Below are 15,242 nucleotides of genomic sequence, written 5' to 3' on the forward strand. Positions count from 1 at the left end.
GTCTTGTCTATGAGGACCGCCCCAGTCGCGGGGATGGTTGTTGGAGCCTTTACCAGAACTCCGGAACTGCCCTCCTCCCCCAGCACGCCCCTCTTGCTCTCTGGACTGATCCTTGCCTCTTCCTCCCCGACCTCTGCCACGATTCGGGTTCTGTCCCGTGTTGGAAGCTCCTCCAGTTGCTTGATCGGCACTCATTATATTCTGAATCTTATTAGACCAAAAAAATAAAACAACTTTGAAGTTTCGACTAAATCTGAAAATGGCAATTTTAAATGAAGATTAAAACATTGAACTTTAAAGGCAATCGAACACGCGCAGAGGCGCGCCTCATCTCCTCTGGATGGTGTACATATAGCTGAGTTATTACATATACATAGACGTATTCTCTTACTTATTTCTACAGTAAGGAAACGGCGATAACTAAACTACGGTCAGCCAGTACCTTGATAATGTTCCGTGTCACGCTATATATATACACAGAAATAAAAATTATTATTCAACAATTATACAATAATTATATCCAATTATATTTACATTGGTAAACATGAATACAAACTTTGTCAATTACAATTTTCAGCTTTGCTGTGAACTTGACTTGGAACAGTTGTTAGCCTACTCTGAGTGGCGCGTTCGAGGCCCCAACAAGCTTTGAATGTTCTGCGAAGTTAAGAATCGGCGACAGGCCTACGGCGAATAAACGCTGAAACCGCTATTACTACAATACATTCAATACATTGGCTCGCCTCGCGTCAATATAACCTTATACTACTGATCAGAACTACGATTTGAAGGATTTTATAAATAATCATATAATTTCTACGAAACTTTTGATCGCGCTAGAAAATTGTGGTTCAGTTTTGTTCACCAAATAAATTATAATAGTTCCTGTTGAATGTCGGCAACGTAACGTAACTTCGTAAGTTCTGCAGCAACAAAAGTGGCATTGAGCCTTGAGGTTAGTTATCCAAAGGTCCACTCACAGTTGGACTTGGATGTTGAAACAATCAGGAACATTGTATGCTGAAGGTTTTTGATTGATAAATCTTCACTTTATTTGCTTGATAACAATGCACACAGCAAAATGTTCTCAATGTATTCGCACCTTTTAACAGCGGGGAGAGGCCGGAGAGCAAGATAAGCAGATAAAGCTATTACGTTTGAATCAATCAGTTGAATCAGAAAGGTTTGCTCTGTATTTCGCCCTATTGACTGTTATATCAGCGAACAATTAAATAAATACCACTTTTCTAACTTAATGCTACTTCAGATAATATTTCTCCTGAAGGCTATATATTTTTAGAAACAGCAAATTTAGAGATCCTGAGAAAGCTCACCACTCATCCAACCGACTGACAAAACACTGTGACTGCGGCAGCGTCACTGGCCCACTAGCGCTCAGTCGCCAGTCACTTGACATTTAGGACGCGTTACGAACTCGTACGACTAAATCTGATCGAACAATGGGAGAAGACCTGAAACAAAGATGCGTTTCATTCAAGATTATTAATATGTTAGGAGAGAAACGGTTAACTTTATTTGATAGTGCTTTTTGAATGAGGTAAGTGACTACTTTGTAACCAGTAATGCAAACTTTTCATCCATTTAATATTATTTTTGCACAAGTTTCCTGGTTAAAAAATGTAGATTCATGTAGTTCTTCATCACGTAATTTTTTTATTGCCCCTGCATGAATATTTTTGTTAATTTAGGGGATTTTGCTTATTAACATTTTTTAATTTGATTTCACATCGTGCTGTTGCTGCACTAGTAACCGAGTGCACTTATAAAATGGTTTTTAATTTCTTGTTTTGGTGTGGTAACTTAAGGTTTAATCTACAAATTCGAATAAACTCAATCTTAATACTCATCATTCGTCGGTAATAACGCAATAAAACTTGCGTAATGCATTAAAACCTGCTTTCAGTATGAATGCCAATCACCTAAACAACGAACTACGCAACCTCAGGGCGAGCAACTGCCTTGGCCAATACTTTCAAAAAAAGTTAAGAGATCGTAAGTTCATCAGCCAATCATTGACGGCCTTTCAAAATCCACCAATCATAGACAAGAAAATAGAGCGTAAGCACTTACGTTAACTTGGCGAGTTTTGAAAGTATGGCCCCTTGTAATCTACTGACCGCTTGCTTTGAAAGGCACTGGAGTAATAGGGGCAACCATGGTTGAATGGGGGGCAACATCATATATAAAAAATTTTAAAGTGAAAAACAATATGCCACTGGACAGTTAATTATTTACTGGAAGATAAAAAGACAACCAAATAATTTGCTAGAGTTGACAAGTAAGGATTATCTTGAACACGTACCACTTTTCTAATTGATTTGTGAAGTATGTTTCCGAAAGCGATGTAAACTTGTGAGTTGCATATTAAATGCAGAAAAATAAACATTACCCAAGTATTTAGATTGAAACTAAGTCCGTTCAAGAGACGACTTTGCACGCATATTAGTAGCCTTGGCGTCATTCAGAGCTCATGCCACGCTACCGAACATGCTTAGTCGTTCTTGACGAACACCGCCATTATCAAGGCGGTTGCTGCTCAGCTTAAAACTTTAATGTTCGTAGCAGCTGCCACGGTAGGGTTAGGTTAAGAAAGAATACACCCCACGAATTCAAAGGTTCACACTGTATTATATAATTATATTGAGTAACAAAGCAAAATACGTTATTCCAGTACAAATAGTTTGCAGGACGTAAGAAACCAGATGATTCGAGATTTCAGCCTCAACCCTCTGTTGTTAGTTATGAATGATGTTAGAAAGAAACATCCGAAACCTAAGAAAATTACCAACACAACGACATAATTAAAAACTCAATTCAAAACTACGATTCTCATGTGATTATCACAGAATTAAATCACGTAATATTAATGAAAGTATAAACCGGGGTTCTGCGTTATGATACTTGAACACAGGACAGTGAGTCGTGACGCTGCAGAACTCGACTGTGCAATAAGGTAAAAGCAATGCCCACCTTCAGTCTATTATTGCTTGCAATAATAATATTCAACATTAACTAATTTATCCGATCAAAACTCCTTAATATTACTGTGGAGTTGCAATGCCTCCACACGTAGAGCATCAACATCACACCTGTCAAAATAACCCACACAAAAAAGTAACATCGATTGTGTAAGAAAACTCCCATTTTAAATTGCAGAAGAAAAGGCCCGTCATCAAAAATATGGGAAAATTCTGAACGACTGGACACGAATAGATTATTGATAAGCTGGAGTAGAATAACTTTTCCCACGAAGGCGCAATGAACAAGATACGAATTCAGACAGGTTTCCCACGTGCCCAACAATTTAACCAATAAAGTTTGTGCTCTGAAAGCCCACACGAATGCCCATCCACAAGGCGGGACAATAATTTTCATCCGATCAACGAGCTTCAAGTTGCAGCTGCTCAAGACAGAAGCTCGGTCCCGTGGGTGAAGGAGCACTAAGAACCGACAAGAACAGCACGTCTCTCAGGCGTACAGTCTTGACCGCCCCCACTCATGCGACCACAGTAACCCGTTACAAGACATGACAGTGAAAAAAACTATGAGGCAACAAAATTATCTGCAAGAAATGAGCAGTAGTTGTATAACCTGGAATAGTATGAAGAGTTGGTATTTTTTTCGGTTTCCTGTACGGTACGGTAGTTACGTCTGAAGGAATATCGAATTGAAGTGGGAACAAACCGGATTAAAATTTCAATTCTGGTATTGCAATTCGGAATAAAAAAATAACGAGAATAAAATACCACAAATCTACGCCGAATAGAAACAAAAAACAAAACAATAGAGTATCAAAGTAGAAGAATCGGCGACGGGTAACATCAGGCCTTTCTTCAGCGCCGACATCATCAACTAAAGAGGATAGTTCTATACAAAGAGGCACTAAACATCGTAATATGCATCAACAATACACCATAATTGAGTGCCATAGAATCCTGGACTTCAACTCCCACACATTCGTAGTCTCGGCATTACGTAATAATGTTTGACCATTTTCTAGACTGCTTGCTTTTGCTTCTCACTGCAGTAATAGGTAGCAGGGTAGCTGCATTAAAAAAAATTAGATTTCAAGTTAACTGGCTAAGGTTGAATCAATAAGATAACAAACTAATTCTGCGTATTGAAAATGTTGGAGTTGTGAAATGTAATGTAAATTATTATAACAACGAAATGGGCATCATTCGTAGTTTTTTACGGACTCAGTCCCAGCAGAGAATTTACGCGCATTTTAATTTATTGCAATCCCATGCAGAAACCAAACGTAACAATTGGTCAATGATTAGGAAAACGAACACCCTGTCATTTTCAAATAGCTCATTAGAGCGTGCTAAAAAGAGCATCCTAACTGTTACCAAAATCTATAAAAAAATTAATTCCAAATAATTTGATTACCTGTCGCTTTTACACTGGTAATCAAACAAAATACTATGAATTTTAGAGAGACGTCTAATAAACTTTTACTCGAATCTATTACATTCAGAACCCATGAAATCGCCAATACACGAAACAAAAATCAATTTATTACCAACAACAATGGCATTGATGTTTTAGGCAGTGGAGAATCCAGGACATAAAGCTCAAGAAGAACAGCAACACGCAGAACACAACCAACGAAGAGGTTAGAAGCTTACGTTCCAACATCCAAGATAATCGCGTGACCAGAAGAAAAAGAATAAAATTAAATTTGCGCATAGAAGAATAAAGAAATTATTTTTGCCGAGAAAAACAACACTAAATGATCAGACCAAAATAGTAAGACCCAGTGGCTAAGAGCACGAAGATGTGACAACAGGATTAGGTTTAGCAAAGTTTAAACGATATTTGTGTAGGAAATTACAAAAAGTTTCAACATTAACAGGAATGAACGTGTTACTAAAAACTAAATTGATGTCACCTGGAAAGAAAAAAACGCGAGTTAACAACTTTCATTGCATCCGGAAACTAGTATTAAAGAAAAGAAGCTATAGCGCAATAATTCATTTTTTATTTTTATTCTTTTTCTTATGGCCTTTCGATTCCTTCTGGGATTCTTCAGCTCTATTCTCTGGTTTCTTCGGTTTTGGGCTTTTGACCTCTCCATTGGTTTGCTTTTCTGACGATTCTTCCTTTTTGGCTTTCTGCTCCTGTTTCTTTGCCTGCAGCTTCCTTTTATTGATTTCTTTCATTTGCCTTTTATACTCGGGGTTGTCAATAAAACAGCCAATCACACTGGGATGTGGTATTTGTTTAGGAACTGTGGGCTCGGAAGGAAGCGCCACTTCTTTAACGGAGGTTACATCCTCGAGCCCGTTATTTACGGACAAGTCAACATCGTTGCTAGACTGCGCACCGCCAACGGCATCACAAGGAGGGTTCTCAATTCCATCTTTTCGTACCAGGTCCTGGGAAGTCACAGGCTTCGTTTCTTTGCTGATGGAAGGTGTCTCGGTCACAATTTGAGTTGCCCGGTGCTCCGTGTTGTTAGCAAGTGATGGATTACATTCGGAATTCCAAACAATCTCATTGGCGCTGGATGACGCAGAAATATAAGTCCCATGAACTTGGGATTCTTGGCCACGACTTGGCTGATCAACAGAAGGTTTGCTTACAGATGGAACGCTATTACAAGGTAGTGTAACACCAAACTGGTTCCTCAGCGTCAGATTTGGTGCTTGGCCCTGAACACTTCTTAGGAATTCGGCGACATCAAGCAGCTGTCCATCTTTAGTGGCAATCCGGACGGCGGCTCCAGACACCACCGGGTTGATGGAGTGCGTGTGAATCTCTGCCACGCACGACGAGCAAGCAGCGGCGCTGTCGCCAGTCGAGCACATTTTGCCCATCCAAAACTCATTGCCGGGAAGGGAGTTTCCATCCCACGCGTAGTTGCAAACCAGAATGCATTCATCAGGCACCTTGTCGTGCAGGTCTCGCTGAGAGAACCTGATCACAACCTCGGTGCCTGGAAACTTTTGATTGTTGCCGATTCCGTGTATGGTTGTACAACCGATGTAACTGAAATCAACGAAAGCTACATGGTCCAAGTTAGAAATATTTTTGAGCGCGTCTCCCCAGGCTTCCACGTACAGCTCCTCCTGTTCTTCAAAAGCGCGCCACACGCCGAGTCCAAGACCCACGACGTGCACATAGGCGCTCTTGCCGCAGGCCTGCGCGCGGCTGTTGGCCTCGCACAACAAAATCTCGGCAGTGATGGCAATTCTCTTCTTGTACACTGTGATGTTGAAGATGTTTTCCCTTCCAACTCTTGTATACTCAAAGGGAGCATCCTTGCTCTGCTGCCCCTGCAAGCAGGTGGTGGCATCTTGGTAAGTTGGCAGCTCACAGCCCCAGAATTTGCCCCAAACTGCGTTGATGTGCGGCGCAATAGGCGTGCCAAATCCATTCTCGGGGCGGTTCTGTTGGCGAGTCACAATGCAGTCCACGAACTCCATGACTCCTTCCTTCCTCAGACGTGTGCCGACCTGCCCGACGATGACACCTTCCGTCTGATACGTTCCGGCACGATCTTCTTTACCGTAATTTTTTCGCCTGCCGTTGTTGACAAACCAGGACCAACTCGACAAAGACACAAGAGCAGAAAGACGCATCTCGTCATAGGAGAGGAAACTCTCAAGAATCAGCGGAGGGTCTTCATTCTCAGTGCCAATTTTTTCAAAGCCACCATAGCCCTCTTGGAAACTTCCGGGCAATAAGTAGTGATCATTTTCACCTATGAAGCTCAGAGGTCTTTTCTTGAGAAGTCGGTCAATGAAAGAAACCACATCCATGCCTTTATAAACCCGCCTGAAAAACGTAAAAAAACAATGTATACTTAACATTACAATTAATTAATGCATGAAATGTTATCAAAATGTGGTATAATCTTTCACATGATCAACCTGGACCAGAGGCGAAAAAATTGTGACCGGCTATTCAAAGTACAAAAAGTACTATACAGCTATGTGCGAACACTTGAACAACGTTTTGGAAATGAGCAAATTAATGTCTGGAACTAGTAGCACGCTCGGAATTGATGAGCTGAAACAATGTCCATCACATTCATCTGTCGATGGTGGAAAAAGGCCAAATTCGAATGAAGACAAGAAGAAAACATCCTGTACGAGACGTCACCCCTTACTTCTCAGAATTCGTTCCGTAGCGCAGCTTGTGGTCCAGAAAGTCTCTCAGGAGGTTCAGGCACGTGTGGTGTACGATGGGGTAAACGGATCGAACAAATTCCTGCAGTTTACCAGCATCAACACCGCTCTGGAAAAGATCATATGATGATTGCAAGTGAACCTCTTGACACACTTATGATGTCAATTAATGGGAGAACTAAGGCTCAATCAGGTAAACCCTATTAAAATGTTAGAGAGGTAAAGTGCGAAAGCCGGGAAAAAATTTGCCGGATTGCCAATTTGCCATCATAGAATTAAGGATCCGGTTAAATTACTAGGATCACTGTCCGACTTTCGGTAGTGTCAGCGAGTGACTGTGACTCATATTTCGGCGAATGTCAGCTGGACTACCACATGGGAGACCTACGGAAGAGATAGTGGAGGGTTGCACATCATAAACCGAAGCATCAGCTCCTCTCTTTGGAATTCAGAAGAAAGCATTGAGCTAAAATGGCCTATATGAGTGGGCGACGAATTGAGGTTTGGTCCAGCCACACCTGCGAGTGACACGAGTACACGTAATCACTTCTGCCTGAAGTGACAGCGTGGACGGCTATAGCGTTTACTGACATGATTCAAATAAACCATGCGCAACAGAAAATAAGGTAATTGGCGGGACGTGATTTGAAACCAAACCCGTGCAACAGGAAACAAGGTTTGCTGTTGCACAGGAACTACTAATAACTATCAACCTAAACCTACTGTGGAGATCACGACAGTACTGTTATTAGACACAAACATTTACGTCTTTCAAAGCTGTTCAAATTCGCGTCAGGTCTTTAGTCCAGAGCTCAAAACTCACATCTATTTGGGTTTCTTACGTATAAATTCTAAACTATCGACCGTGCTAAACTTTCATTTTCATTTATTCCAGTTGCCGTTATAATAAATTCAAATAAGAGAACGTTTCTTATTTTTTGACCTATGAAACGCTATTGATTTGATGCACCTAAGATAAAGAGTAATTTTAAATAAAGAGATGAATCAAGCCATGCAAGAACTTGGAAGAGAGCTGAGCTCAAGTGGAATTGTTAATCGTTTCGACTTTTTAATTGCATGGTATTTCTGATACAGGAAGACTTGAAAACATTGAATGAAATGATGACATCTACAACTAAGTAAATTAATTCATTTAAAAGGCTTGAATCACGAGATCGCGAGTTAGGCGTAACGCGACAGTACTTGACACCTAAACAATCATCTAAGTATCTCACCTCCCTGAGCACGTGCAGTCTCGCGGTATCGGATGGAAAATGATCCCAGAATTTAATGCTGCGATCGATGACTTCCTCCAGGTTCGTGGAAGGCACCGTCAGGTCGGCACGCTGCAAGTCGCTCAGCAGCCCCGGGCTTGGCACGGCGTCCAGGCAGACCGGTTGTACAGGGGTTGGTCGCTCGTGCAAGCTCTGCCTGCCGTGGCTTTTGAACTTTCTGTCAATTGGAGCTTTATGGACGTGACTCGAGTCAGCTCTTACATTTTTTGAAAATGGAGGTCTATGATTGTTGTAGTTGCTCTGGTAATAGGCATCACCTTTCGCGCCGTTTTCTTTTTGCTGAAAACCATTTTTCTGGTTTTGGCCACCATGATTGGACTGAGAGTCTCTCCAATCGGATCGCGGTTGCTGCCCGTTCGGAGGTGCATGTCCCAATGAGTTGCCTTCATTGGTATTCACCGCATTCGTTCCTCCTTCTTCGGGAATCCTACCGGCATTGCCATGAACGAAACGTTGTCCATTTCGGTTGCCAGGTGCGCCGTCGGTTCGCCCTCTACCTCGATTTTGTTGCCGGTCTTGTCTATGAGGACCGTCCCAGTCGCGGGGATGGTTGTTGGAGCCTTTACCAGAGCTCCGGAACTGCCCTCCTCCCCCAGCACGCCCCTCTTGCTCTCTGGACTGATCCTTGCCTCTTCCTCCCCGACCTCTGCCACGATTCGGGTTCTGTCCCGTGTTGGAAGCTCCTCCAGTTGCTTGATCGGCACTCATTATATTTTGAATCTTATTAAACCAAATAATAAAACACAACTTCCAAGTCTCGACTAAATCTGAAAATGGAAATAATTTAAAATGAAGATTAAAACATTGAATATTCAAGGCAATCGAGCACACGCAGACGAGCCTCATGTCCGCTGGATGGCATCAAGAGCTGAGGAGCCTCAGGGCGAGCAACTGCCCTAAGATGCAAAGTGTAAACCTTACATCCCTCTGGAGGAATTCGGGAAACGATATCATACAATCGAATAAGAATTACTTCAACTTTATACATTGCATAAATAAACGATACATTCAAGATTCCACGGATAGTTAAAACGATCAGTAATCCACAAGAAAGACATAGAATTCCGTGCACTATAGTATAGCCAGACAGTACACGTAACATATCGTAATCTTTGGTTAAGAGAATTCGCAATTTTTTTTTTTCAACATTGCACAAAGACATTTTGTGACCCACTAACATAAAGAATTTATATGTTAGCACCAGGCATATACATGTATTGCATTGGCAGGCTGAAATAAAAAATTTTGCCCGTGACAACAATTTTGAAGCTACTTTGCCTGCTGAGAAAATAGAGCACAAATAGGCAACGAACTTTATGAAATAATAAGAAATACATTAAATCAGTAGGCCCTTCGCTTGAATATTACTAATTGTTTAATACAAGGAATTTTCAAGATGGATCACCTAATTTAGAGAAAAAATGAGTTATGTAACTTTTACATTGTTTCCCTGTTAAGTGGTAATGACTGTTAGCCTATATTACCTCACATGCCCAGGTCTGTGCTTGAGGCGTAAGTTATCATACCTGTCGCCAATCATCTGCCTATCATACAATTCTTAAAATCGTTCATCACAAACTTGATGATTTTATTTAGCATTTCAAAAATGGAGACCAGTCATTAAATATAGACGTATTCTCTTAGTTATTTCTACAGCAAAACGGCAATAACTAAACTATGACCAATAACTTGATTATGTTCCGTGTCACGCTATGCACAGAAATAAAAATTTATATTCAAAAATTATACAAATATTATATCCAATTATCTCTACAATGGCGAACATGAATGCAAACTTATCCACTCCAATTTTCTTTTAACTTTTGAAAAAAATTATACATGACTAGAAATTTGTCTAACTTCATGGTTTGAGTATCTAAAATGCAAGTTTCTCGGTCTTTTTAATGAGCGAAAGGGCTGACGTAAAATGTCCATAAATTCTATGAAAACATGGACAATGAGTCATGATTATATAAACATCTATGCGAAATATAATCATAAATAAAATATATTATAAAATAAACAAAACATGAACGAGGCACGCAGCACAGAACAGCGATCGTTGCAACGATGTAAGTAATGTAAGACAGTTAACTGTTAAGAGATTCTTCAGTCTACTAATTATATTCTTGAGTGTTGATTCAGCAACTCTAACATTTAATAAAATATTATCATAGTCATTCCGATATTTTAACTAATTAGGATTAAATATCACAGGCGTATTGTGAACTGGTTCAGTTTCTTCTAACTTAAAGAAATAAAAGTATTCATTATCTTAGACTGATATTAAATGAAGGCAGTTTGTACTGATGAGAAAATCAAGTTACGCGTAAAGGAAATATTTGAGATCATTCTCAGTTTCAGTACGCAACAGATTAAAATAATTCATAAATTTGAAACAAATAGCACGTTAATGCATTGGAATGTAAATTTTGCGATTAGCGAAACGCTTGGAGTAATATACTCATTTGCTTGGACCAACATGATAGCAATTTTCTTCATTTCATCAAGGCTCCGGGACTCTACAAGTTTATAAATAAGTAAACAGAGCGGACAGGCTGAATGACCGAGAACGAAACTCTTTCATAGCATCGAAAACAGCAACAGAATACCAGTTCTTAGGATCAATTCGGTTCACTGTACCATACAGACAATGAACAAATAGCGGCAGTAAATCTTAGAGGTTCAATAAGATCACCTATCTGAAGGCACAGCGTTAGATGGTGCAAGATGAGGACACACATTCTGCAGTTAAGGCACACGTAAACTTATTGATGTGGCTCAACGCTTTTCTTATTTAGTGCAAGCGTTTCAAAAACACACACAGTGTTGCCTCAAACCAGTTCACTTGAGGCAGATCCTAAGTTTCTGGCCTTATGAGCTCAAGGTAATCTGATACAGCAAGCACTTGACCATCTTGTGTGGCGATGCGTACGGCGGCCCCCAGGACTAGGGGGTTAACATGCGGATTGTGAATCTCGGCAACACAAGAGGAGCACGCAGCCGCGCAGTCTCCAGTAGAGCCTAACATCCCCACCCAAAACTCGTTGCCAGGGAGGGAGTTGCCATCCCAGGCATAGTTGCACACAAGTATGCAGTCTGCAGGCACCTTATCATGCAAGTTACGTTTGGAGAATTTTATCACTATGTTAGTGCCAGGGAATTTTTGGTCGTTTGATGTGCCATGGACTGATGTGCAATTTATGTAACTGAAATCAACGAAAGCAACATGCTCCAAATTACAGACGTTTTTCATAGCGTCTCCCCAGGCTTCCACGTACAGCTCCTCCTGTTCGTCAAAGGCGCGCCACACGCCGAGTCCAAGACCCACGACGTGCACATAGGCTTTCTTGCCGCAGGCCTGCGCGCGGCTGTTGGCCTCACACAACAAAATCTCGGCAGTGATGGCAATTCTCTTCTTGTACACTGTGATGTTGAAGATGTTTTCCCTTCCAACTCTTGTATACTCAAAGGGAGCCAACCATTCCTTGCTCTGCTGCCCTTGCAAGCAGGTGGTGGCATCTTGGTAAGTGGGCAGTTCACCGCCCCAGAACTTGCCCCAAACTGCGTTGATGTGCGGCGCACTAGGCGTGCCAAATCCGTTCTCGGGGCGGTTCTGTTGGCGAGTCACGAGGCAGTCCAAATACTCCATGACTCCATCAACTTCAAAACGAGCGCCAACCTGTCCCACGATCACGCCCTCAGTCTGATAGTCATCCTTGTTATCTTTTCTTCCACAATTAGTTCTCCTGCCGTCGTTAACGAACCACGACCAACTTGACAGAGATACGAGAGCAGAGATTTTCATCTCATCGTAGGTGAGTAAATTCTTCATGACCAAAGGGTATTTTTCTTCATTATTCCCAACTGAATTGAATCCACCAAATCCTTCTTTGAAACTAGGAGCCGGCAGACGATAGCGATCGCCTGGGCCATAGAAGCACATGGGTCGTTTCTTGAGTAGTCGGTCGATGAAAGACACCACGTCCATACCAGCATACACCAGTCTGAAAATTTAAATAATTATTTAACTAAAATATCAGGATGGCGTGAAAGGTAATTGAAAAGAGGATGCCACTCTTAGAAGTCCGAACATACTATTGCTACAGCAAAAATTCTGCGAATAAAAAATGGTAAATTTCCAGCCGAAACACGGTAGTGAATTAATTTAGCACAATGTAATCCTGTGCTAGCAGTTAGGAAGTTAAGTAAAGGGTCCCAACAGCCCATTTTGATTGAGGAGTTTGCATTGTAACCGGGTTACTTATTCATTTTCATCGCAAAATAAATCCCCATATTTCCAATTTATTTATAGTTACGTTATATCAATATTTTCGACATTTTTTCGGGTAATTATAGCTGTCGTGTCTCATTTTAGGGTAAGGAAACTGACTTCTATAAGACTGTAGTAAACACACGGTCTTGGCATGACTGGCTGCAATACTCTCGCGCCTCACCGATTGTAAATAGAATAGGGTTAGGGAACCGAATTTCACTAATCTTTAGTATTCATGCGTGCGCTCAATTCATTCCCTTGTTCAATTAAATCAGATTTGTTCATGATGCATTGATGTTCTGTTATTGCGTTCTGTATTGTTCCTTTGTTTATTTGATTACTTATACTATTTATTTATTTTCTTGCAGTTATGTTTAGTCTACCCATGCTCCTTAATTCCCTGGTTTTGTTGATCTGTAATCTGATCACCAATACATTTGATATCTTTATTTGTTATTTATGGCCTCTGCGATAATAATTTACATTTAGTTGCCTGAGAGACATAAGTAGGTCACGTAGGGTTGACCTCACCCGCAAATGCGCCGGCAACAGCATTATATACTGTGTAAGACAACAAAAAATAACCAACAAGTGTAGTTTTCTAACGCATGATTAAAACACCATCTAATCGAGTCCATCATTTGGACACAACATAATGATATTGGCGCAAGATAAAATATTTTTCATCTCAGCCAAACAAAGAACCCAACACTAGCGCACTACCACTTACTTCTCAGGACTCGTTCCGAAGCGCAGCTTGTGATCCAGAAAGTCTCTCAGGAGGTTCAGGCACGTGTGGTGTACGATGGGGTAAACGGAATGAACAAAATCCTCCAGCTTACCAGAATCAACACCGCTCTGGAGAAGTAATATTACACACTGACTACATTTTCATTAGAGATAGTTCATTTAACACATAATTTATCTGCTTACACTTACAAAAAGTTCATCATCAGATACCAAATGAGGATCATAAATATATTTTATTTGCCAATTTCCTTCATCTTTTTAACGTAACAAAATACATCGAAGTTTGGCTTATTCTTCCCCTTTATTCTATTTATTTTCAGTAGAAGAAACAAAAATTTGCTAGTAGTGACATTGCAGGAGTAAAAATCGTTAACAGCCATGCAGGTTTGGGACATACCTTGAACTACCGATATTTCGTAACTACCAGATAGACAGTTTTGTAATGCAAGACTGTCTCGAGCAAAGGCACGAGAATCATACAACCAATATCAAAAAGTCATACAGACTAAACCCTCTGACTACCTATGTACCTACCATCTACAATGCTAATTGTACATAGAGACCAGGTTAATAGTTATTGCAATGTATCATAACTAGTTTAAATAGTTCATCAATAGTTTATGCGAGAGTTTAGAATAGTGAAAAAAATACACATTAATACTAATACTGAAGATCTACTTGAGTCCCGTACCTGCAGCAGAACGTGCAGTCTTGCAGTCTCCGAAGGGAAGGTTTCTTGAAATTTCTTACTGCGCTCGATGACTTCCTCCAGGTTCGTGGTAGGCACCGTCAGGTTGGAGCGCCGCAAGTCACTCAGCAGCCCCGGGCTTGGCACGGCGTCCAGGCAGACCGGTTGTACAGGGGTTGGTCGTGCATGCAGAATGTTCTCCATTGAAGTTAAGCGCACGATTTATGCAGGCGGAGCTCAGAGTTGGAAGATTCCCTGATAGCTTATTCAAAAAAGGCAAATAGTTTCTGGTATCCAAAGATTCAACAAGCATTTAGTTCAAGACTTAATGCAAGATTTTAAATAAAAATTTGCTAAAAACCCTCAGCTGAAGAGATTGCTGACAAATTTGCAACGAAACCCTCGACGATTTTTAAAACGAGCCAACACAAGAAAAAAATTGAATATATGTTGAACGAAAGCAGAACAACTGCTTACAGATACAACTTCGAAAGTGCAACAAACACAGCTTGTGTTGAATAAACTCTTGTAGCTGGAATCCGTTTTGTCATCTTTGATCTCCATAGCCGTCACATTACGTCACATTAGCGCTGAGGGGATTGAAACCGATTGATGCCTTATAAACATAGCTTTCGCTGAGCAGCAAATTATGAAACAAATTCGTAATCCAGATGCATCCTGAGCTTTGCATGTTTAGTTGACCTCCAAAACGAAATCAGCATTCCTACAATTTTAGGAAGATGTGCTCAAAATCTATGAATACAATCATCTACAGCAGTTCCAAATTACTTAGTACTTCGGTAAATTAACACAGGGATATTAAAATTAACTTGAAATACTCGGGAGCCCCAGGGTGCGTTACTACCCTCAGCTGCAGGTCAACTTGCACTGCAGCTCCCTGGAGGAAATACCACAACACTTGGGCCAGAAAAAAAAAATTAGTTCAATATTTGTAATTCCTTTCAATTATATAAGAGTTTTGAGAAATAAAGATCACGCAAAACTTGACACATTTCTGGTGTAAGACTGGATGGCTTAATGCAGTGCTTGTAACAGAAAGGACGTGGTCAGATTAT

General features: G+C 40.7%; 2 protein-coding genes across 2 annotated transcripts; both read right to left on the bottom strand.

Annotated features, from left to right (window-relative positions):
- Positions 1-2,629: 2,629 nt before the first annotated feature.
- Positions 2,630-9,220, bottom strand: LOC108672909. Its single transcript, XM_018160666.2, has 3 exons — positions 8,393-9,220; positions 7,139-7,266; positions 2,630-6,804 (listed from the first exon to the last, which is right to left on the bottom strand). Exons 1-3 carry the CDS (start codon positions 9,158-9,160, stop codon positions 4,998-5,000), a joined length of 2,703 nt encoding a protein of 900 aa, XP_018016155.1. The 5' UTR covers positions 9,161-9,220; the 3' UTR covers positions 2,630-4,997.
- A 535-nt stretch (positions 9,221-9,755) lies between these two features.
- On the bottom strand, positions 9,756-15,206 carry LOC108672911. The gene is made up of 3 exons (XM_018160669.2): positions 14,170-15,206; positions 13,459-13,586; positions 9,756-12,459 (listed from the first exon to the last, which is right to left on the bottom strand). The coding sequence occupies exons 1-3, from the start codon at positions 14,368-14,370 to the stop codon at positions 11,313-11,315; spliced, it is 1,476 nt and encodes a 491-aa protein (XP_018016158.1). The 5' UTR covers positions 14,371-15,206; the 3' UTR covers positions 9,756-11,312.
- Between the last annotated feature and the right edge of the window lie 36 nt (positions 15,207-15,242).

Source organism: Hyalella azteca, unplaced genomic scaffold, assembly GCF_000764305.2.
Source record: "Hyalella azteca isolate HAZT.00-mixed unplaced genomic scaffold, Hazt_2.0.2 contig2982, whole genome shotgun sequence".
Classification (NCBI taxonomy): Eukaryota; Metazoa; Arthropoda; class Malacostraca; order Amphipoda; family Hyalellidae; genus Hyalella; species Hyalella azteca.

Bases quoted from the DNA above. Each gene is read 5' to 3' on its own strand.
- LOC108672909 (XM_018160666.2), bottom strand. From the start codon at position 9,160: ATGAGTGCCGATCAAGCAACTGGAGGAGCTTCCAACACGGGACAGAAC. The intron at 7,267-8,392 runs GTGAGATACTTA...GATCTTTTCCAG, and splicing joins GACTGCACGTGCTCAGGGAG to AGCGGTGTTGATGCTGGTAA. The intron at 6,805-7,138 runs GTAAGGGGTGAC...TACGTTTTTCAG, and splicing joins TACGGAACGAATTCTGAGAA to GCGGGTTTATAAAGGCATGG.
- LOC108672911 (XM_018160669.2), bottom strand. From the start codon at position 14,370: ATGGAGAACATTCTGCATGCACGACCAACCCCTGTACAACCGGTCTGC. The intron at 13,587-14,169 runs GTACGGGACTCA...TTACTTCTCCAG, and splicing joins GACTGCACGTTCTGCTGCAG to AGCGGTGTTGATTCTGGTAA. The intron at 12,460-13,458 runs GTAAGTGGTAGT...TTAAATTTTCAG, and splicing joins TTCGGAACGAGTCCTGAGAA to ACTGGTGTATGCTGGTATGG.